At 32.6% G+C, this 24,104-nt stretch overlaps 1 protein-coding gene across 1 annotated transcript; it reads right to left on the reverse strand.

The window, feature by feature from the left end:
- Positions 1-6,162: 6,162 nt before the first annotated feature.
- Positions 6,163-7,635, reverse strand: LOC131621343 (zinc finger protein CONSTANS-LIKE 2). Its single transcript, XM_058892385.1, has 3 exons — positions 7,238-7,635; positions 6,773-6,952; positions 6,163-6,472 (listed from the first exon to the last, which is right to left on the reverse strand). Exons 1-3 carry the CDS (start codon positions 7,541-7,543, stop codon positions 6,254-6,256), a joined length of 705 nt encoding a protein of 234 aa, XP_058748368.1. The 5' UTR covers positions 7,544-7,635; the 3' UTR covers positions 6,163-6,253.
- Positions 7,636-24,104: the final 16,469 nt, after the last annotated feature.

Below are 24,104 nucleotides of genomic sequence, written 5' to 3' on the forward strand. Positions count from 1 at the left end.
TTTTTTTGAGTAATTTTTCGTTCTCCAAATCGGAAGAATTTAGAGGAGAAGAGAGAGATAGGAGTTATGATAAAATCTATTTTTGTTATACTGACAAAATTATCCTTATTTTTTAATTAAAATCCTAAATTATTTTTAATATATATTATACATTAATTTTTGTCGGCTTAATAGAATTCTTTCATTTTTTATGGCAACTCTACTATTTTTTATCAATATGCAGACTGGTTTTTTTTTTCTTTTCATGTATTTTATTTTATTTTATTCATTTTCATTTATTATTTTGTTTGTAAGAACTAAATTGTTTTATAAGTTATTGTGTTGTATTATATATATAGAGGAGGGTTATATTTACTCCAAGAATAAGTGTTCAACACTTACTCCAAATCTCAACCATTAATTATCATTAATCCAACGACTTTTAATTAAAGTTTTATATAAAAAAATATTTCCAAAAATAATTAGATTAAATAATCAATTAAAACCGTTAGATTAATGAAAATCTCAACACTTACGAGTAAGTGTTGAACACTTACGAGTAAGTGTTGAACACTTACTCCAAATCTTAACCATTGATTTTTATTAATTTAACGGTTTTAATTGATCATTTAATCAAGTTATTTATGGAAATATTTTTTTATATAAAAAATTAATTAAAGCCGTTAGATTAATGATAATCAATGGTTAAGATTTGGAATAAGTGTTCAACACTTACTCTGGAGTAAATATATCCCTCCTCATATATATATATATATATATATATATATATATATATATATATATATATATATATATATATATATATATATATATATATATATATATATATATATATATATATATATATATATATAGGGGACGACTCAAGTGAGAACATTTGGTTATTATGAGAAATGAGAACAATAAATCACGACCATTAAATTTTGATTTTGATGATTTTAATGGACTGGATTGGTTTATCTTTCTATGTTGATTTAAAATAAATACTAAGGATCATAGAAAGAGAAATCAATCTAGTCCATTAAAATCAACAAAATCAAAATTTAATGGTCGTGATTCATTGTTCTCATTTCTCATAATAACCAAGTGTTCTCACTTGAGTTGTCCCCTATATATATATATATATATATATATATATATATATATATATATATATATATATATATATATATATATAATCTGGAATTTAATTTTATAAATATTTTAGCGGAGACAGTTTGCATCTAGTTCCTTTTCTCAAGCCACGTCCTGATTAAAGAAGAAGCTGATCTCTATTCTTGGTGGAAGCTTAGCAGATGGTAGTCCCTTTAGCGGAGAAGGTTTGCATACAGTTTTACATCTTCAGTAAAAGTCGATGTTCAGATCATTTTTTACCTTCAGTAAAAGCTGATAGTTCACCTTCAATAAAAGTTGGTGTATCCTTTTGTATCTACATCTTCAGTAAAAGTCGATGTTTAGATCATTTCCTACATTCAGTAAAAGTGGGTAGTTCACCTTCAGTAAAAGTCGGTGTATCCTTTTGTATCTACATCTTTAGTAAAAGTTGATGTTTAGATCTTTTCCTACCTTCAGTAAAAGTCGGTAGTGCACCTTCAGTAAAAGTTGGTGTATCCTTTTATCTCCAGTGAAAGATGATGCTTTAACCTTTCTGGTGCGAAATATTTTCCCCAGTAAAGTATCTTGTCCTAGCAAAGTCTTGTTTTCTCCAATGGAGTTCTTCCCACAAGACATTTGTCTTCCACGGTAGATTTCTTTCTTCTCCCCGGTGATGATAGGTTTCTCCATATTTCATAATCATGTCTGATGCATTCATTAGCATTGCATTATATCTTATGTTAAAAACTGTGTGTTCTGTATTTAAGTCTCTTTAATCGCGTCGAAACGAAGATTTTCAATCCTCGTGTCTCCGGATAAAAGAAACTTAAATAGGGGAATCTGTCATACCCCAAATTTTGAACCTAAGATTATACATCATTTGCATCTCAATCATTAATCAAGAGCTTCATCTTAAAACTTTGTTTTTGGTGTTGTGCTCACTTCATCTCTAAGGGGAACCATCAAACACCTATGTTTGTTTAGCTTGTATATGTTACACTAACCAAAATACCAAAAATATTGCTTTGTTCCTTTTGTATGTTTGTGTTTTGTAGGTATCAAGCCAAACCATCCATTAAACAAGGTATTTTCAACATTTCTGACAGAGGAAATCGATTTTCCTCTAGGGTAAATCAATTTCCCTATTGCATTTTGCATCACATTCTCACTTTTTCACAAAGGAAATCGATGTCCCTCCTGGATAAATCGATTTCATGCAGCAAATTTGGCCAAAAAAGAACAATTCTCAAGCTTAGTGACATTTGGCACCATTTCTTGGGAGAATATTCTTGATCTCATAATTCCATACCTCATCATGATTAAATTCTATCATACACCCTTATTTGATGACATGTGCACCACTTGATCATTTTTTGACACTAATTCCATTTCTTTGATAATTTTTTACTACCACCAAAATTCCACATCACTACCATAATTAATTTCCTTCATAAACCTCATTTTAATCTCATTTCTTACCAATTAAATTCAAATTAATCTCTAAGGGACAATTACAAATTTGCCACTACCCTCACTCTCAATTCTATAAATAGAGGCCTCCTCTCCTTCATTTCACAAGCTTTTGAGATCCAAAATCACTCTTGCAAATTCTCTTCCCAACCTTTCCCAAATCACTCAAAGCTTTTCTTCCACAAAAAGTTAGTGAGATTCACATTGAATCTTACTAATCTTTGAGCTAAACCTTCATCCAAACACTTTTTCTTCATTCATTCTTGGTAGATCAAGGCTTGTTGGTGTTTGTTCTTGAAGAAGTTGATTTCAATTGGTAATTTCTAGATCCACTTCCATCCTTTAAGATGTGATTCTTTGTTGATTATGTGTGCTACATCTTTGGTGTTACTTTGGTGCTATTTGCTGGTGATTTAATGGTATTTTCGTGCACCATTGTATCCAAGATCACAAGGTGTTTGGTTTTATGTTTAAACAAGTTTTCTCCCTTTAAATGCTATTTTTTCTGGAAAATGCACTGATGAAATCGATTTCCCTCTGGATGAAGTCGATTTCATGCTGTTGTTTTGCCCAGTTTTTGAAAAATGCAACTGATGAAATCGATTTCCCTCTGGATGAAATCGATTTCATGCTGACAGAATCCTATTTTTTGCCTTTTTAAACTTGTTTTTGATACTTCCTCTTCTCCTACTTCCTTCTTTTGATGTTTACTTTGAATTGCAAGCTTAGAGGTCTAATTTCTCTTCAAATTCAATGGACTTAGGGTGTTGATGAAGTTGGATAAACATTTTTGATTCAAATCTATCATAAGATGAATTATTTAATTCATTCTTGGTGCTTTGAGTCAATGATATGTTTAGTGCTTTAATCCACAATATTAAGTGATTGAACTTGAAGATGAAAGCAACCTTTAATATACTTCCATCTTTTTCTTCTCTTTTATTTTGATCGATGAAAATATTCTACATCATTGGAATTCTTTTGAGTTCTTGATGAAGATTAGACCGTTACCTCTTTTCTTTTCGTGCGGCATCGCTTTCGGAAAACGATCTACATATCGTTTCTCTCACATGCATTTGCACACAAATCGTTATTGACCGGCCTCGTTGTAGGGTGACTTCTATATAAGTTACTTGGAGATTGCTTAATATAGCACTACATTTCTTATCCCGAATCGGACAAAGATAAAAAATGGCAGAGATTGTATGACAATCGGTTCAAGACTTTTGAAAACTTATCGTGTAGTTTCTTTGATTCTATCAATCTTCTGATGAGTTTTCATTGATTTTGAATCAAAGTTCATCATTCACTCACCATTGATCTTCAATTACTAACTATTGACAATTAACCATTAACTTTACCTTTATGCTCTTTATTATATTGTCCTTTATTTTTTTTCCGCTTTATGCTTTTATTTTATCATTTATCATTCATCATCATCTTTATGTTTATGCAATTTTTTCCTTTGTCCACTTGGACGTATGTTTATGTTTACGCCATTTTTCTTTTGTCCACTTGGACCATACTTTACTTTTACGCTTAAAACACTAATAATAAACTTGAATCCTTAAAAGACTTAATGTGGACTTGAACTTTGGTTACCATACCCTAAGCTCGGAGGATGGATCTATGAATTTAGATTTAGGACCTTGACCTTAGCATTCTGGAGTTTCGTCTGAGTTCTTGATACTTTGACTGTGATTATGCTTGTTTGTCTGGAAGTCCTTGAAGTTTACTCCAAGGCATTGGGTTGTTTTCTCTTTGTGTATACATGTGATTCTTTGAAAGTCCTTGATGGTTAATTCCAAGGCATTTTGATAAAGAATTCATCTGTACACAGCCGTTACTCTGCACGAATTTTGTCAAGAGCTTATGATGTATTCCGAAGGTTTTGTGCAAGTTGTGATTAAAGATATCAAGTTCATCTGGATCCCCAGTTGGTATTATATTGGCTTGCTTATGGTAGTCTGAAGGATGGGAAATCTACATTGACTCTTAATGTCAAGTGTTGATTTCTTATTTGGTTAGATCGTTCTTTTCCTTAGCTTTTATTTTACGCTCTAGGATAGTCCTTTCATCTTCTTCCCCCTTCTTAGATTTTCAAAATCTTCTCACTTTTTCCAAAACCTTCTTATATTTGCAAACTCTTTTAAAAATCTTTCTTTAAAAATATCTTTTGCCTTTGTTGGCTTTTCTTTCAAAGTTTAGACATGATTAATTGTTGTGGTGAGTTGTGATACCCCACGATCTTGATATTGATTGATATGATGAGACCTTTTCCACTTGAGAGAGTTAGTGGCATACTTGTTGATTTTATCTAAGTTGGAGCCCTTATTTCATTTGTGATGCAGAGGATTCATCTGTTCTCATGTTTAAGATCAATGATTGAGTATTCTCTCCTATGAAGATAAAGTGTTTATTCCTTTTAAAAATATTTCCTTTTAAATGGAACTACATTAACTTTGACATCTTCATTGCACCGAGGAGGCATGTAGGCACAAGATATAATGTCTTGCCGAACTTCTTTTTTTTAAAAACAAACAAAACCCTTTCTTTTGCACACAACATCTTTTTTTAAACAGATTCTCAAAAAAGTTCATGTGGAGTACCACAGATATGAGGGGTGCTTAACACCTCCCCTTGTATAGTCAACACTCGTACCTAAGATCTCTTTTTTGTTGTTTTTGTTTCAAAAAACTTATTTTTGGGTATATTTCGCTCTTTTCTCATTTCCTTTGGAAATAATAAAGCGCGGTGACGACTTTCACTGAAATAACGAGTCAAGTCAATCCAATGGCTTTGCTCTCAAATTTTCTGCCGCTACAAGTATTCAATAATTTTTTCTTAAAAGCACGATATATTATTAGAGTTTATTTTTCTAGGAAAATGGGGCTATAGTAATAGTATTGTTCTTATCAAAAATCGAATTTAGTATTCTCCGAATTTTTATTTTTTAGTAAGAGCTCGTTTACCATTTGAGTCCAATTGCTTGGTTTAAAATCTAACTTTTTAAATAAATTATTTAAATACAACCTAATTTAAATAGATTAGACTACATTCTCCTTTAGATCAACTTCACTTATTTTCACTTTTATTACTTTAAGTCATGGTTTTGAGATACACGATGAGTGGAGAATGAGATATAAATATATAATTTAGGAATTTTGTATCCAACCCTTAAAAAAAAGGCAAACGTCTCTTATGTTTTTCAAAATAAAATAAAAGATAAAATAGGGAGTCTAATCGGTAAAGGCATTTTAAATATGTAAAGCAATTGTGATTTTTTAGAAATAGATTTTCTTTTGTGTTATGCTTCTCACCTGTCATAGTCTTTCATATTTCAGTCCTTTTCAGAGCATTAGAGGATATCACCCTACTATACACTGTTTTATCTTCACATCTGCAAGACACAACTCAAAGTTGACATTACAACTCTTCATTTCCTATGTGCATATGGTATAGGCCTATAAACAATCAATGTTTAACTCAATTACTTTATCTCAAATTCACATCAAAGACATCATAGAATTATAAACACATGATATAGACTCATAACCAAAGTTTGATTCAATAATACATATACATTGATGCTAATCATATACATAGAGATAAATATATTTACATTAGTACCACAATAATACTTTGAAAATGGAAAAAAGAAATAACCAACTAGCTAATAATTATTCTATTAATACAATAGTCCAAAAGATGAACTTCCTTGAAACTCATCATGAACAAGATTTGCAGCAACTATGGAATCAAAGATATTAATCCAATTCCCATCTTCTTCATCCTCTTCCTCCCCACCACCAATGTGACTCCTCATGTTCTTATCGATTTCATCGTTCCTCGCAAACCGTCCTCTGATTCGCGGCCTCCTGTCCGCCAATGTCTTTCTACAAACATACTGATTCACATAACAAAGTTAACCAATATAAATATTTTCAATCATATATATTGCGAAAAATAACAGTTTGTTCAAATTCCACTAGGAATTTATTTTTTCACCTAAGATAAAAAAATCAGTATTTTTTTTCTTGGTACAGTTTTGTCCATTACTTGTTGTTCTTTTTATATTCTAGTAAATGCTCACTTTTTCATTTTCCCTATTGTAAAAGGACAAGTTACTGTCACATTTTGATCAAGTACATATTTTAGTGTATGAAAGTTTAAGTGAAATGAAATAGTAAATATAAGAAAATTGAACCTTAATTTTCTTGTTGAAGTTTCTTTGATTTCTTTTTCTTTTGTATCTTTCAATTCTGAGTTTCTTCTCTTCTGGGCTATATGGACAAACTCTATTCATACCTTCTATGATCATACTACTTTCACTTGACAATGGACTATCCACATGATAATGATGATTATGTTGCATTCTCTTAATCCTCTGCAAATCATTGTATGCAAGTTTGAATTAACTTATATGACTTTATCTGCTATAAAAATATTCTCTCTGGTCCTTTTTATAAGAGAAAATTTACTTTTTAAATTTATTGAAGAATCAATGTATCTGGATTGTATAGTAGACCAGATACATTGATTATTCAAATGAACTAAAAAGTCAAATTTTTCTTATAAATTGAATCATAGAAAGTATTTATAGTTTATACAAAACAATTTGACTTTAAGTATGTAAATTACTTATATGATAAACTTGAGTAGTGTAGAGTACCTGGAGATCTCCCGTGCTGCAAACTTTTCGCACGGGAGCGTCTTCTGAGTCAAGCAATTCGGCGAAAAAAGCGGAGAGGGGATGGCGGAGGGTCCCATTGTTATGGTGAAAGGAATGGCTGCTAATGCTTCTCTGCATTAAGGTGGGAGTACTTGGTGAAGGTGATCCACCATAGCTGCTATAGCCACTGCTCAAATCTGAGTTGTTGAGTGGAGAGAGAGTGTCTTGGAACGAGTCAAACTCAGTGAAATCAGTGAAGGAGTTTGAGAATAATGGGATATTGTTGGAATTAGAGTGTGCATACATGGTGATATAATTAGTTAGAGTAGCTAGAATAAGAAGAAAGAAGAATGAGAATGAAGTGTGTATGGTAACACTACAAGTAATGCAATGCCAAATATTTAATATTTATATGATATGAGTGAGTGATTGAATTATGTTTCATATGAGACATAATGTGAATTCTTTAAAAGGACAATATAACATTATTGTTGTATGGGTCTCACAAGTTGTGTATGACGTGGATGATGACGTCATCATTTGTTTGGTTGAAACACAAGAAGAGGAAGCCGTTGACTTGTTTTTTCAACTCAAGTGAAAAGACTTCAAAGGATAAAAGTAAATCCTAATCAATAGGACACAAACATTGGATACTATATATATTTTTTTTATCTATTGTCTTTATCAAACAGTACCAACATACCACCATTTTACATTTTAAATTTTAAAATTTGTTATTATTAATGAATTTGTTATCGTTAAAAGTCCTACATTAGACTATTAAGTAAGAATAAATTAGACCCAACTATAAAGATAAGTGAAGTCAATTTTACAAGTTAATTTTTATAAGGATGAATTAATCCTAACTCTAATTATAATAGGGTTTTAGTATAATCTAATTTAAGATCTGTTGGACTAATTATTAGTAGATTTTTTTCTATCGGATCATAAGATCTGTTGGACTAATTATTAGTAGATTTTTTTCTATCGGATCATCTGCCATTTATATTCACGTATTAAATTCAATAGTATTGGGCGTGAAGATATGTCACTGCAGTTGGACATGTTCACCCTAAACATTTCAATTTTTTTTTTATATTATTCAAACTATTTCAATTTGTAAATAATAGCTTAAGTTGATACAAGGGTTTCTAGTTCAATCATTGCAACAATCTTTTGTAATTTTATTATTTTATTTTAAAAATGTCTATTATGGAATCGAACTCATGTACATATTAAAAATTACCTCTCCACTTTTTACTGCTCTGTCAAACCAATATTTTAGTTTTAAAAATAATATAATTTATTTTAACAATATTATGTGGTCCCTTCACGAACAATGCTCTAATTTCGCGATTGATCTTAAGTGGGGCAATTATTACCTTATTAGATTTCTACTATTGAATCATTTACATGTTAACAATAATAAAAATATACAAACATAGAGAATAAGAAGGACCTTATCATTTAGGGTTACAATAGAATGAGCAAAACAAAAGAGTAAGGGTTATATTAAAAGCTAGATAAGACTAAACTACCCTTACAAAGATACAATAAAATATTATAATAATAATAATAATAACTAACATCTCCCCTCAAACTCAAGATGTATTAGCAGAGAGCATCGAGAGTTTGTCAATCAAAAATCGAAAACGTTTAACGAAATGCGTCTTCGTAAACAAATCAGCAATTTGCAAAACAGAGGAGACAAACGGTAGAGTAATTGTCCCATGCTGAAGATGATGACGAGTGAAGTGACAATCAATCTCGATGTGTTTGGTACGTTCATGAAAGACCGAGTTGTGGGCAATTTGAGTTGCACTTTTGTTATCACAATACATATGAGTTGGTTCAGAAAGAGTGACGCCCATATCAGAAAGTAACCATCGTAACCAAACTATTTCTGTAGTAGTGGATGCCATAGCACGATACTCAGCTTCTGTAGAAGAACGAGAGACAATATCTTGTTTCTTACTCTTCCAAGAAATAAGAGAATCTCCAAGAAAGACACAAAACCCCGTGGTAGACTTACGATCTGTGGGGTCACCAGCCCAATCTGCATCAGAATAAGCACGAAGTTCCAATGAGGATGATGAGGGAAAGAGAAGGCTTTGAAACTGGGTTCCCCGAAGATAACGACATATGCGAAGAACAGCTGCCCAATGCATTGTAGTAGGAGATACAACAAACTGACTAACAACATGAACAACATATGCAATGTCTGGTCTAGTAATCGTAAGGTACACCAGGCTGCCAACCAAAGTACGATATAAGGTGGGATCTGGCAGAGGAATACCATCAGATGGAGCATATTTCACATTCAACTCAAGAGGACTATCTGCTATTCTAGTATCAGAAAGACGAGTCTGTTCAAGAATGTTGGCAATATACTTGGATTGGGAGAGAAGATATCCTCTAGGAGAGTAGGCAACTTCAATGCCCAAGAAATAGCGCAGAGTACCTAAGTCCTTCATCTCAAACTGTTTTGCTAACTCTAATTTCAAATCATTAATTCCATCCATATCATCACCTGTAATAATCATATCATCAACATATAGTGAGAGTAAAATACGACCATGATTAGTAGTCTTGACAAACAAAGCAGAATCATGATCACTAGAGTGAAAGCCAATAGATGTAATCACAGTGGTAAACTTCTCAAACCATGCCCGTGGAGCTTGTTTCAGACCATATAATGCCTTCTTCAACTTACACACTTCCCCTTGATTATGAGAAACACCTTGTGGGGGTACCATATAAACTTCTTCTTGAAGATCACCATTTAAAAATGCATTTTTAACATCCATTTGAGAAATATGCCATTGACGAACAGATGCTACTGCAATTAGAGTGTGAATAGTAGTCATCTTAGCGACAGGAGCAAAAGTTTCTTCATAATCCATACCATATTGTTGAGAGAATCCCTTAGCAACAAGTCTTGCTTTGTAGCGCTCAACTGACCCATCAGACTTAGTTTTGATCTTATATATCCAACGAGACCCAATAGCACGTTTTCCAGATGGAAGAGGTACTAATTCCCAAGTATCTGTTTTGTGCAAAGCAGAAAGTTCTTCTGTCATAGCCTGCTGCCAAAGAGGGTCAAGAATAGCCTCTTTATAGGAAGATGGCTCAGACAAACTGTGGATAGATGTTAGAAAAGAAGCAAACGAAGCAGAGTAAGTAGAATAGACAAAATCAGGCAATTGAGTAGACTTACGATCACGAGAGGGATAACGGGGTTTTGGAGGATCAACAATCGCAGGAGGTTCTTGGGTAGCAGTGGGGACAAGAGGGAAGTTAGTATCTGGAGTAGCAGTAGTATCAGTCCTGCAATTCTCAAAATTACAATCACTAGAAACATTATCATTATGACCAAAAGGATCGATGTGAGTAAGTTTTGAACTGCTAGTAATATAAGAATCAGAAGAAAGAGAGTAAAAAGGAATATGTTCAAGGAAAACAACATGACGAGAAACATACAATTTCTTTGCACTAGGATCATAACAACGATAACCCTTTTGGCCATCTCCATAACCAAGAAAAACACATATAGCAGAACGAGAAGACAACTTACTACGTTCTACTTGTGGGCGAAGAACAAAACAAGTAGAACCAAACACTTTCAAAGAGGAATAATCAGGGATGGAGTTATATAATTTTTCAAAGGGAGACAAACCTGATGTGACAGACGATGGAATTCTATTAATAACATGAACAGCAGTAAGAACAGCTTCACCCCAAAATTCACTAGGAACCGAAGCAGACAACAAAAGAGAACGAGCAGTCTCAATAATGTGTCGGTGTTTCCTTTCAGCAACTCCATTCTGTTGAGGTGTATCAGTACAAGATGTTTGATGAATTGTACCATCAAAAGCAAGCAATTCAGAGAATTTATTAGAGGTATATTCACCACCTAAATCACAACGGAAGCACTTTATAACAACATTATGCTGAGTCTTAACCATAGCACGAAACATACAATAAATGTCAAAAAATTCAGAACGATTTTTCATAAGGTAAACCCAACAATAACGAGTATAGTCATCAATAAATGAAACATAATATCTAGATCCACCCTTAGTAACAAGCGGTGATGGACCCCATACATCAGAGTGAATTAAGTCAAACGGTGCATATGAAATGGAAACACTTTTACTAAATGGTAAAGCTGGAAATTTAGCAAGTTTACAACCACAACAATCTGAGATATCACTGGTTTGTAACTTTCCTAAAGCTCCAGTAGAAGCCAAATACTTTAATCTAGAAGCAGAGACATGTCCAAGACGGTAATGCCATAAATAAAAACTAGAAGACGAAGAATTCAAACGAAAAGAGGATAATAAATCAGTTGTGGAAGTAGAGGTTGAGGCTGCAGTATCTGAGATTCTCAACTCATCCAAAACATAAAGTCCCCCTTGTCTACGGCCTGTCCCAATCAGCCTCCCGGAATGAAGATCCTGCACACAACAAGAAGTGGAAGAAAACATAACTGAGTAACCAGAATCACACAATTGACTAACAGAAGCAAGACTCAAAGTGAGGCTAGGAATATAATAAACATCAGAAAATGAAAAATTAGGTGTGGAGACAGAACCAATGCCTGCTAATGGCATATTAGTGCCATCAGCAGTCATAACTGACATAGATGATGTAGTATTCAAGGACACAAATGATTTTGCATCATATGACATATGATGCGATGCTCCAGAGTCAAGTATCCATATGGGAGAAGATATACCTGACAAACAAGAAGAGTTCAAACCTTTATTAGAGGAAGCAGACATGGCACGTGACTGAGTGGCAAGAAGCTTTTGGAGCTGCTCTGCAATATCAGATATTTGAGAAGTAGTCTCAGATGGATATACATGATCAAAACTAGAACTAATGGTAGTAGGAGCAGCAGCAGCCACATTGGATGATGAACTCTTGAAATTTTTCTTATTTCCTATCAACAATCTGGGGCATTGTGCTTTCCAATGACCTTTCTCCTTACAAAAAGCACATTCATCACTACCTAAACCAACCCTACCTTGAGATTTTCCCTTGTGAACTGGAGCAGCAAAAACAGACGGAGGAGTAGGGAGAACTCCTTTATTTGGAATCAAACTGGAGTGGGACTTGAGTCTAATTTCTTATGCCAACAATTCATTAAAAACTGAATCTACATTAGGAAGAGGGTTACGATGCAAAATAACCTCACGTAGTCCCTCAAAATCATCCCTAAGCGCCATCAAAAATTGAACCAAACGTTGCTCTTCTCTTTGATCAGTGTACGCTTTGACAACTTTCAATTCTGTTGATTCCATAAGAGCCAATTGATCCCACAAATTATTCATAGCAGAATAAAATTCCTGAATAGTCATATTATTCTGTTTCAGAGCTCTAATGTCACTCTCCAGCTGGTACCGTTTTGCAAAATTAGATTGAGCATACAAACGTTTCAAATGGTCCCAAACCTCCTTAGCAGTATCATACTTTGCCAGTTGCACACCTATTGACTGAGAAACAGAATTATTGATCCAAGTAAGGATCTTAGAATTACTAACATCCCATGTTTCCAACTCTTTTGCATATTTTGCTTCATCCTTTTTATCTGTAGGTTTAACGGAGGTTCCATCAACATACCTCCACATTCTTTTTCCTTTCAAAAAATTTTTCATTACGTAACTCCAATAAGAATAATTTTCTCCATTGAGTTGGACACTGACAGACTGAAGAGAATCATCTTTATCATTACTCATTGTAAATAATTATGAAATAACCAAAAACACCACAATAAAAAAAATTATCAACTAAAATTGGTCTTAAAAAACACTGCCACGTCAATATATCCAAGGATGATCTTCTCCAAATTATCAATTTCTTTTTTTTTATTCAATCATGCCTTTATGCCATAACTAAAGAAACAACATGGATATTTCATGACGTCAAGCATATTGCAAAGGAACAGTATGAGAAAGCAAAGAAACATTACCAATCACTTAGTTAAATTGGCCCAACACCGGAAAGCCAACCGTCGTAAAATTTATTCCAAACAGTACCATTAGCATAATCAACACCGTAAACCCACAATTGTAAGATCAATTCTAAACAGTACCGTCAACACTTCAATTAATCAACACCGTAAAATATATGTGGCCCCTTTACTGCAGATCTGAAATCAAACCGAGCTCTTTGATACCATGTTAACAATAATAAAAATATACAAACATAGAGAATAAGAAGGACCTTATCATTTAGGGTTACAATAGAATGAGCAAAACTAAAGAGTAAGGGTTACACAAGAGTATAAATACTAAAAGCTAGATAAGACTAAACTACCCTTACAAAGATACAATAAAATATTATAATAATAATAATAATAACTAACATTACACACGCACTAAGTTCAATAGTATTAGGCGGGAAATAAAGTGTTAAATGGATGCAATAATCACCTTATCGGATTTTTGTTATCAGGTCTTCCACCATTTATATCCAACACTAAGTCCATAGCATTGGACGCGAGAGAGTGTGTTAAGTGGAGGAAATAACCACTTTATTAGATTTTTGTTATTGGGTCAAATCACCCATCATTTATATATATGCACTAAATAGTGTTGAGTGCGATGCAACATATTAAGTGGATGCAATAATCACCTTATCATGTTTCCGTTATCGAATCACCCACCATTTATATCATCGCACTAAATCTAATAGTGTTTGATGCGAAAGACGTCTTAAGTGGAAGCAATAATCACCTTATAACATTTCTGCTATCAAGTAACCCATTATTTATATTTTTACACTAAGCCCAATAATATTGGGCGCAAGAGAGTGTAATAAATTGGGAGAAAATCATTACTTTATTAGGTTTCTGCTATTGGACCACCCATTATTTATACCACACACTAAATCTAATAGTGTTGGGCATGAGAGAGTATGTTAATCAAGGGCAATCATTCTAACACCCCCTTTTTTTATTAAATATTTTATTATATTTTAATTGATTGAAGTATGTATTTTGATAATTTAATTATTTAATTAATTGTTGGGTTGTTGTGTAGGAATGTATGCTTGAGGTGGGGGTGTAGAGAGGGAGTTAGAGTTGACTAGAATTATTTAAAGTTTTAAATAATTAAATAATGGTAATTAGAGTAGATTTATTTGATTGAAATAATAATGTTAGTAGAATATTGAATTATTAGATTTAGTAATAAAATAATTAAAAAAATAAACGTGTAAAGATTTTATGGGCAATGTGGTAATTACAAGGTTAAGTTGAGACTAGTATAGGGAAAGTTAGAAAAAATAAATTTACTAGAAAAAAGAGAATACGGAAAAAGGAGTCTCATTCTAATCAGTACGTGAAACAAAGAGAATAGATAAAATAAGACTTTGGAAGAATGAGTGCTAGGGTTTGAGGGAAGAGATCTTTGATCATTATCTTCGCTGAATTTTTTTAAAGTTATAAAGTAAGGATGAGAATTTGGTTCAAATGGAGTGTGATGAAGGATAAAGTGAAGAGATTATTAATCTTCCTAATTTTGATTGAAATTCTATGATATTTGTATAAAAAAACAAAAATAATACTTATTTAATTGTAATTTCTTTCTTCTTTAATATTATTTATCATTTAAATGATTTTTTTTTTTTTAAAATTTTACGATAGTTTTATCGATGATCCCATTTTTAAAAATACAAGAGGAGATATGATTTATCAACCAAAATATTTTATGTGTAGTTGTTATTTATCTAATTTATATAAATTTCATCCCAAAATCAATTCAAATTCCAAAGCCCACCAATAGCATCTACAGTCGATCCTTTCACTATTATCAACAAATTAATTAGGTACTGCTGTTTGTGGTGTGTAAAAATTTGGGTGTTAACTGAGGAAGGGAGCAATATATACGGCTAAAGTGTTTCAAATAGTCAAAAATATTTTTAAATATTAAAAATATATTTTTAAATATTAAAAATATATTTTTAATAAGAAAAACCCAATTTTTTCAAAAAAATTATTCCCTGTTTAATATTTAAAATAACCAGTATCATCAAATTATTTTTTTTTTTAACCTTTTAAGCCAAGTAACGGGATATATAAAAAATAGAATTAGAATTTTTTTTCACTATTTTTATTATTATTTATTTATTTTAATTGAATGAAAATAAAAATTTCAAATTATATAATCAATATTAAATAGAAATAGCAAGCAAACGATCAACAACCTATTCTGTTATCCATTTTTGAATGATCAAATCGATCATTTTAAAAATTATATTGATAGAATCATAGTCCTAGAAAACACAACATTGCTATGCATGAGCTTTTACATTCTCTGTAAAAAAAAAATCCGTTATTTCTGATGCTAGAAAACTAAAAGTTTCAAAAGCAAATTATATGAAAGCATGTTGATTGCCGCAACACACTTTCTCATGCTTGACCACTCATACACTAGAACATCTGTTGACCTAAGAGTCAATCTTCTCTTCTATATATGCGTCTCTTAAGAAATTAACAAGTACCTCTTTTTCAGAGATACTCCAACACACCTTAATATATCAAATAGGACCTCGCTAACCAATTCATGTTAGTATTTGAATCCCGAAAGCTCATTGTAATGAATAGCGTGTTCCCTAAATGTATTCATTCACGTCTTGCGAAAAACATGACTAACCTCATTAACATGAAATAAGGGAATCATAAGCTGATATTTAAGGATGATACAATACTCTACTGTGGACATATGTTGGCTCAGACCGTCAATAAAGATAGCAAGGAAAAAGTCTTAAGCATGTGCTGCTTGCTAACAACCAAAAACTATTTTCTGACTTTTTATTATGTCAAATTTTACATCCACATCGTAAACACTTTTACTAAAAAGAACACTCTTCAAAACATGTTGTTTTTTAGAAGAGACACTATCCTTTCTTATAAAACTGCTAATGTCAAAATCTGAAATCACAACATTAAAATTATCTAAAACTCTATTGAAAAGATTAAATCCACACCATAAAATTTAAAGTGTATAGACAATGATAATGAATAAAATAAAAAGATAATTAATATAATTAGCAAATAAAATTATAAATTAAAATAAATAAAATAATTTTTTTATAACATTAACACCAAGAATTTATGGCAAAGAATTAATAATTAAACTTGGTTTCATTTAAGGAACATGCTATGTCGTTGCTATGCCTAATAGTAACTATTTATCTTGTTGCTATGTCGTTGCTATCTCTAATAGTAACTATGCACGGGAGTAACTTGCATAAGTAAGATAATATACTTAGAGAAAATGGGTCACCGTTAAAATATTTTCACACTCAACCATTCAATACTATATATTCAATTAAAATATATTTTTATTTAAGAAAACTTTAATGACACAGCATATTGATTATTCTTTATTAGATGACATTATAAAACTATTTTAACTCATATACTTAGTCATACTTTAAACACTATCAATTAAAATTTGAGGCTATGTATCTTCTAAAATGACTGAATTCTTTACAATCTTTTCATAGCATAGCATGTTGTACATTAATCTAAATACAAGTTGGTCTTAAACTTACCTAAATACTAATTTACACACACAATTAACAAAAACATGGTCTCATACATGGGTCAAAGTTGCTAGTGTGGTCCTTTTGGTGTCAAATATATTACCTCCCTCCCTACCCTAGGGTTGTAGAATCGTACCCAACTTTCATATTACCCCACCACTTACTAACCTTTTTTATAACCCTGCATGTGACACTCATATAATGTGGCAATATACCAGCTTTATTTGTAAATCGATCACTTGGACCCTCGACAATTTGGTTCTAAATTAATCATCACTAGTTGAGAGAAAGTAAACCTAGTTATATTTGTTGTAAAGGTCGATATAGATTTGAATTGTGGTCTCACAACATGGAAGATCATTATTTTCATTATAATCATCATTAGCATATACCCTCTCTGTCTATTTTTTTAGATTTTGTTTTTATTCTTGAATATAACACCTTTTATATTTTTTAAATATTATTTTATTATTTTTGTAAAAATTATATACGAGAAGAGATGGGGTTGAATTGTGTATAGTCAGGACCCTTTTTGAAGACATGCAAGGCGGACTGCCGCACATGATCTCATATTTTTTAAGGTTAAACAATAGATAAATAGGGCTTCATAAAATATTTATCATGTTAAATCAATATTAAATAGGGTTTGTATTCACTTTTTTATAGTTAAGCCGTGACTAACCTACACGGGGTCTCCAAAATATTACGATGATTTTATGTATAGTGAATTCTTTTTATTTCTTAAAAACAACTTCAGAAACTAAATGAGTTCATAATCTAATTTTAGAGTCGATAGCAGCGAAAAGATATAGAATGCATAAGCAATAAGTAAAAACACACACACAGGTTATCCTGACCCCATTCAAACTGAGAGTAGTCCAGTCCTCTTGTCCAATAAGAGATTTTCACTATTATAACAAATTGATTACAACATGCTTAAGTAAACCAACCCGAGACTTCCTTTACTCTATCAACTTAAAAAGAGATTTCTGTCAAAGCAACCTAGCAAGAGACTTCCTTTGCTCAAGCAACCTAGCAAAGACTTTCACTAGAATTCTAAATAAACAATTTATATGAATAGACAACAAGATGCACTTGATATACAATTAGGGGTGCACAGAAAATACAACACAATCAAAGACTTTAACACTTGAGATTTCTAAGATATTCAAAGATAAGAAATCTTAAGACTGCGTGCAATGCAACATAAATATATATAAAAGCTTATTAGATTCTTTCTCTGTAAACTAAACCTCTGCATATTCGTCGTTCCCAACTACATATCCTTCCCATTACTCATTTTCCTCCTCCTCTTTTTCTTATGTAACAACAATAACAACTCTCCTTATTGGACAAACATTTGATTTGTGACATCTTCCATTACAACAATAACTGATGTCTCCAGAGGTTTAGTATATGGATTATTCTGCCTTTGGACTGTTGTTTTACCCTGCTGCACACCACTAGAGCTGCTAACCCCTTATTTCAATGGTTGGGATCCTTGAGTGTTGCATTCTTTTCCTTGTAACATGCTGATTTAAAGTTATTATAGGGTTGAATACCTTCTAGAAGATTAGAAATTTCGAGGCAGTTTCTCCATCAATTATGCCTTCAAAGCTAGATTGGATGTCTCTGCCACAGTCTATACAGTCTGTAAAGCCATATTCTCCTGCAAGGATCTCTTTAAGCCACTGATGTATCGAGCCACTTTATAGCTTTCTGATTCTCCTCATTCACTGCACTAAAAAAATGCAGGAACACAATTGTATGTTCTGTCACAGTTCTCTTGTCATGAACACATTCAATATACATCTTATGAAGATCCTGTTCATAATCCTCCAGTAAAAACCATTCCTGCATCAATTGTTAAACTTTTCGTCAAGTTCTGGCCGACCCCCTCCTTTGCCTCTGCCTCTAAACAACAAGTTTATTCCACCTGACAACGATAATACTCTTCATCCTGATCGCCACCATCTTAACTTTCTTGTTCTTAGGGCGCACATAGCATCGAAGAACCTATCAACATCGATATGTCAATCTAGAAACTCCTCCTCTCTCATTGTTGTGTAGAACAATGAAATATCAACCTTCACTCGATAGTCATTGTTATACTGTCGATTTCCATGATCAAATACATCTTCCTCGTAGAATTCTTCTTCTTCCAAGCTAGAAACACGATTGATTATACCCTGCGAAACCCTAATTTGTTCTCTTCCCCTGTCTCGTCGCTGATTTCCGTTATTGTTGGTGTTTTTCACCTAGTTTGCTAAAGTCACCATTTGTTCTGTCAAAACAGTTAGAGTTGTGGTAAAAGCCACGGTAATTCTCTCAAGATCTGCTCTGGTTATCGGTTGATTTCCCATGGCTGATCAAGCTACGAAAAGAAACAAGAGAAAAACTGCTCTAATGCCATCTAATGCAGTCGAAAACACTACAAATTAGGAAGCGCTAAGCCTAGAAAGCACATGTTTGCAAGCGACTAATTTGTCGGATAAACCTCTGGAACCTACCAGATAGTCCTGACGACCACTCCCGTTAGTGTTTAAATACCAAAAAAAGAAATCCTAATGAGTTTTTAATTCAAAACAGAAATAAAATAGAAAATTAAATTCAATATTAAAATGTTGTTTTTGGGCCTGAAAGATATAATAATAGTCATTCTAACATCGGACGTCAAATTTGCACAAATCCTGCAGAATCTTTCCGACACACAACTTCTTCTTTGATACGTGTAACCCACCTTCCTATATCAATATATCAGATAGCTCATCTCTAATCTATGCTCTAGAGTAATATCATTTTTGAACGAATTAGGTAAACTAACACTACGCATGTTATTGTTCTATATTTTCTTCTTTGTGTTTATTCTACGTGGTAAATTGATCATTCTATTTCACAATAGTGTTATTTATATGACCCTGATATCTGATCATATGAAAACTAAAATGTCTAGAATTGGTTGGTCAGATTCGAAGTCAAGTAAACCAGAACGTGGATGCTTAGTGAGGGAACAATGATCCAACTAAGAAATAAGACGTATTTATTGCATTTGGTAGGCTCCATGTACATAAGTTACAATGACTGATACATCTTTGTCAATACCGATCCTTAGTCCCCACAAGTACTGCATCTGCAATTCTGCAAAATCTTTTCCTCTGTGTCATTCCGTAGAGCACATGCCACACTTGAATTGCCAACTTGGCTTTGCATATTTACCTTATATATCATATGCTTATCTAACATAATCATGCTCATTGTCTTGTATTAATACATGAAACTTTCCTTCTCATGATCATGCTATTGAAACTTACTCACAAATGCATGTTAAAGAAGAAAAGAATAGAATCTTGGAAACGGAGGAGTTCTAGTTGTGCACATAACCTAGCTAGGAAATAATAATGCATGCCTATGAAACATAGCACGATGTTTATATGGAACATGGTAGCAATAAAGGGAGTGGGGGCTTCTGCTTCTATTGAAAGAAGAACGGTTTCCAATAAATAGCAGACAACAAAATTTGGTTATGGCCCAACAAGGCCCTTTGTATATATTATGGCCTTTTTTCAACTCCTCTAAGAGTTTCTCCACTACAGTTAACTACTGTATTCTCTGATCTTGTTGTAAATAAGTTTCACACTAGAAGATGCTTCTCATGCATAACTTAAATATGTTTCAATATTATTTATTTACAATGTCTATCTCACATTGTGTTGATTATAAAATATGAAAACCGGTAAAACTAGTAGAAAAAACAATAGTGTTAAAAAAAAAATACTATGTTTAATTTCGAAGTTCAGTCAAGAATCTCAGCGTCTTCAACTATATAGAATTATATAGTTATGTATTATTGGAGTAAAGACCCTCGTCATTTCGCAAAAGAAATAGAGATGTCCATTACTATGATTTTAATGTGTAAATATGTAGTTAATGTTACATTTTTAGAAATGCGTATCAATATATCTTTTATTTACATTAAAACTATAGTAAAAAACACCTCCATTTCTTTTAAGAAATGGAAAGAATCCTTACTCGTATTATTGGTAATTGTTATGGGTTAGGAAAAATAGCAAGCCCAAAGTACATGTAGTTCTCTATTCTCTTTGAAGTAGGTAATTTTGCCTTTGGAGTACTGTTTGCTGTTCGGATCAATTCGACTGTTATCCACGTCGCACTTCGCGCTTTCATTTTAAACCGTTCCAACTATTTAAGAGAAAAATAACACCATTCTCCAGTATTCTAATTCATTCCCACTCTCATATCACTATTCATTCTCTTACTAACTTGGGTGTCAAACTGATAACCTTACAGATTATTCTCCTCTCTATCAACGTAGCAAATACTATTTCATTATTTACCGAATAATTCTGGTTCCACCACATAACAATGGCGCCAACTATGTCCCAACAAAACGAACTTGAAACTAAAATCAATATCATATTAACATGTAAAAACAATGCTAAGTAACTAAAATTGAAAAATATACACTACAAGACAAGAATCATAGAGGAAAATTGTTTATTAGATACATACTTGTCGGGTACAAACACACTGGAACAAAAAAAACACATATCCGGCTAATCCACCAAGTAAAACGACTTCCCATCTTCCATCTCTTAAGACAGACTCGCTCTCGAGAGATAGGCCTAGTGGAATAAAAATAATCCACCTGTTGCGAAGCACTTTCAAAGGAGTATTTCACAATAGAATAACCCTCTTTCAATGTTTTCGCGTACCTTTTGGACAAAATAAGGTTCTCGAGACGCATCTCACAAAAACCGTATTCAGCCTTCTTCTAACCTTATTGAGACTCCTTCAAAGACGCCTCAAGCTCTTCTATTTTTCGCAGAAGACCCAAGGATTAGTTTGTTTCATCGAGAGTGACATCCGCCAAAGATAACGATGGTTGAGTGGAAGCTAAGGTTCGTTTATCTCTGTCACTTTCTGAGCAAGCAACTTCACTTTATCAACCAGAGTGTCGGGATACCAAAAAGGCTAAACGACAACCTTTATGCCCAAAAATGAGGTAAACGTTTCCCAAATCTCTTATTAATGCCTATTCACTCAACAACCAAGACAACAACATGCTCTTTGAGCACATCCTTCTTCTTCTAAAGACGACTAGGTAGGAAGACTTCCCCCCTCTTGGTAGTTCCAATGACCAAGACGGTTGATGCCTGAATGGTATATAATGCTAAATCTGATAACTCGTCCTAACGAGCTTATTTTGATTTGTTTGAAAAATAAGAATAATCTTCTTTGGAGATGGAAAACCATAACTTCCTGGCCGTTTTGGGCCCAAGGCGAGCTAGTAGTAGAGAAGGCAACCCAGTTGGAGTTGTCACATGTTCCTTAACAAACCTCGGTTGAGGACGTTTAGTAAGTGGCTCGGCCACTCGAAGCTTCTCAAGACAGAAATGGATCCCAAGTCTCCTCCATTGTCAAGGTTGCGGGGAGCCCGAAACATTTTCCACCATGACATTGATAATTGAATCTCAAACTTTAACTTAGGTCAGAATAGGCGTATCCCGACCCACTTTGGAAACAACTGTTGGAGAAGGAATGACTTGGGTGACCCTTTTCATTTATCACATTATTTTCTCACATTTCATCTTATCTGCAAGAAAATAATAGACATGTTTTGGGAGGGATTACAACAATATTCAAAGAAGAGGGTGTTCTTCAATTCAATTTCCAAAAATGTCTTTCTTAGCCTCCTTCGAGTTTGATTTCATTAGTAGTCGTGTCTCTGTGGGCCAGTTTAATTTTGTCTTCGATGCCATGTTAGAAAGAGTAACACCCCAGGAGTAACCTAAAGCCTCGCAAAATTTCCCCAATTTCCTCTTCAAGAAGATGTCTTATTGAGTCAGATCGTCCATCTTTTAAACATAGAATCCAGACTCTTCTATAAAGCGGCTATGACACCAAAACTTAGCAAATATGCTTGAGCATTGGTAAGGCGGCCCAATGCCGATGGAGAAAACTTTAGCTTGAGCCTTTTCGTTGAGAGGAATGACCAAGAAAAATCGGTCCTTGAAGTGCTTCACGCTATTCGAGTAGACCTCAAACATCTTGGAGCAATGTTTAAGAGATATTAAGCCATGAACCTTTGTCGAAGTAGCCGTACTACGTTGAATCTTGAAGAGATGGAAAAAGAGCGTCAAGGTTGAACACTTCCTTGTAATTATTCAAATATTAGAATAAATGTAGGCCCAACTCACCAGGTGCAATTGTGAAAAGACGGTTAACAAATGATTGAAAATGCTAATCTCGAACGTGTTGAAGGGGGAGACAGAGGCCTATCAAAAAGTACTAACACTCATGAAGAAGAATAACATACTTATCATACTTATTATACACCTTCTTGTCTTTTTCAACCCCCTCTCCCCTATACAAAAAGTTCAATTCCATCATAGTAAACACTACTCCACCGATTACCAAACAATTATGGTTCCGTCATATAATAATAATAAATAAATTTAGAATTTACAAAGTAATAAACTTTATATAAATACAAAGAAACATATCATAATTAGTTACCCCATCTATTCCAAATTATAAGACGTTTTAGACATTTCATACAAATTAAGAAACACAATTAATATTGTATGGAAAGAGAAACTATATATGATTTTATAGTATTGTCCTTCATTAATTACAGAGAAAAAAATTAAAAAATTTAAAAGAAGAAAAAATAATAAATAATAGAAAATATATTAAAAAAATGTCATCAATATTATATTAAAATTATAAAATAACTTATAACTTGAGACAAATTTTTTTCTTTTCTAAAAAAACTTATCATTTAAGATGAGAAAAATTACAATTCAACATAGTTAATAAATTTCTTAAAACATTAGCATGATGTTAAAACACATGGAGTAGATTGATGATACATTGTAGGAATTTTTTTTATACACCGACATATATTCACAGGTGCGGTAAAATCCTCAAAATACCTCTATATTTAGGATGTGTATATCAAAAGACACATTTTTCTAATAAAAAAAGGGTGATTTCGGATATGCACATCCGAAATCACTTTGCTTTTTTAGAAAAAAATTGTCTTCTGATATGCAATCCGAGACACATTTTTTTTAGAAAATGGGTGACTTTAGAGATGCATATCCGAAATAACCCAATTTTTTATCTTAGAATTTTCAGATATGCATATTCGAAAAACTCAATATTTATTAAAAAATTAAAATCAAGGTGAATCAATTGTCTTAATAGTATAATTAATTGTATTAATCAAAATATATAATTAAATATATACCAATTTAATTAAGATATATATAATTAAATATATAACATT

This window comes from Vicia villosa, unplaced genomic scaffold, assembly GCF_029867415.1.
Source record: "Vicia villosa cultivar HV-30 ecotype Madison, WI unplaced genomic scaffold, Vvil1.0 ctg.000004F_1_1_1, whole genome shotgun sequence".
NCBI lineage: Eukaryota > Viridiplantae > Streptophyta > Magnoliopsida > Fabales > Fabaceae > Vicia > Vicia villosa.

Bases quoted from the DNA above. Each gene is read 5' to 3' on its own strand.
- LOC131621343 (XM_058892385.1), bottom strand. From the start codon at position 7,543: ATGTATGCACACTCTAATTCCAACAATATCCCATTATTCTCAAACTCC. The intron at 6,953-7,237 runs GTACTCTACACT...AATGATTTGCAG, and splicing joins GCAGCACGGGAGATCTCCAG to AGGATTAAGAGAATGCAACA. The intron at 6,473-6,772 runs GTTCAATTTTCT...TATGTGAATCAG, and splicing joins ACTTCAACAAGAAAATTAAG to TATGTTTGTAGAAAGACATT.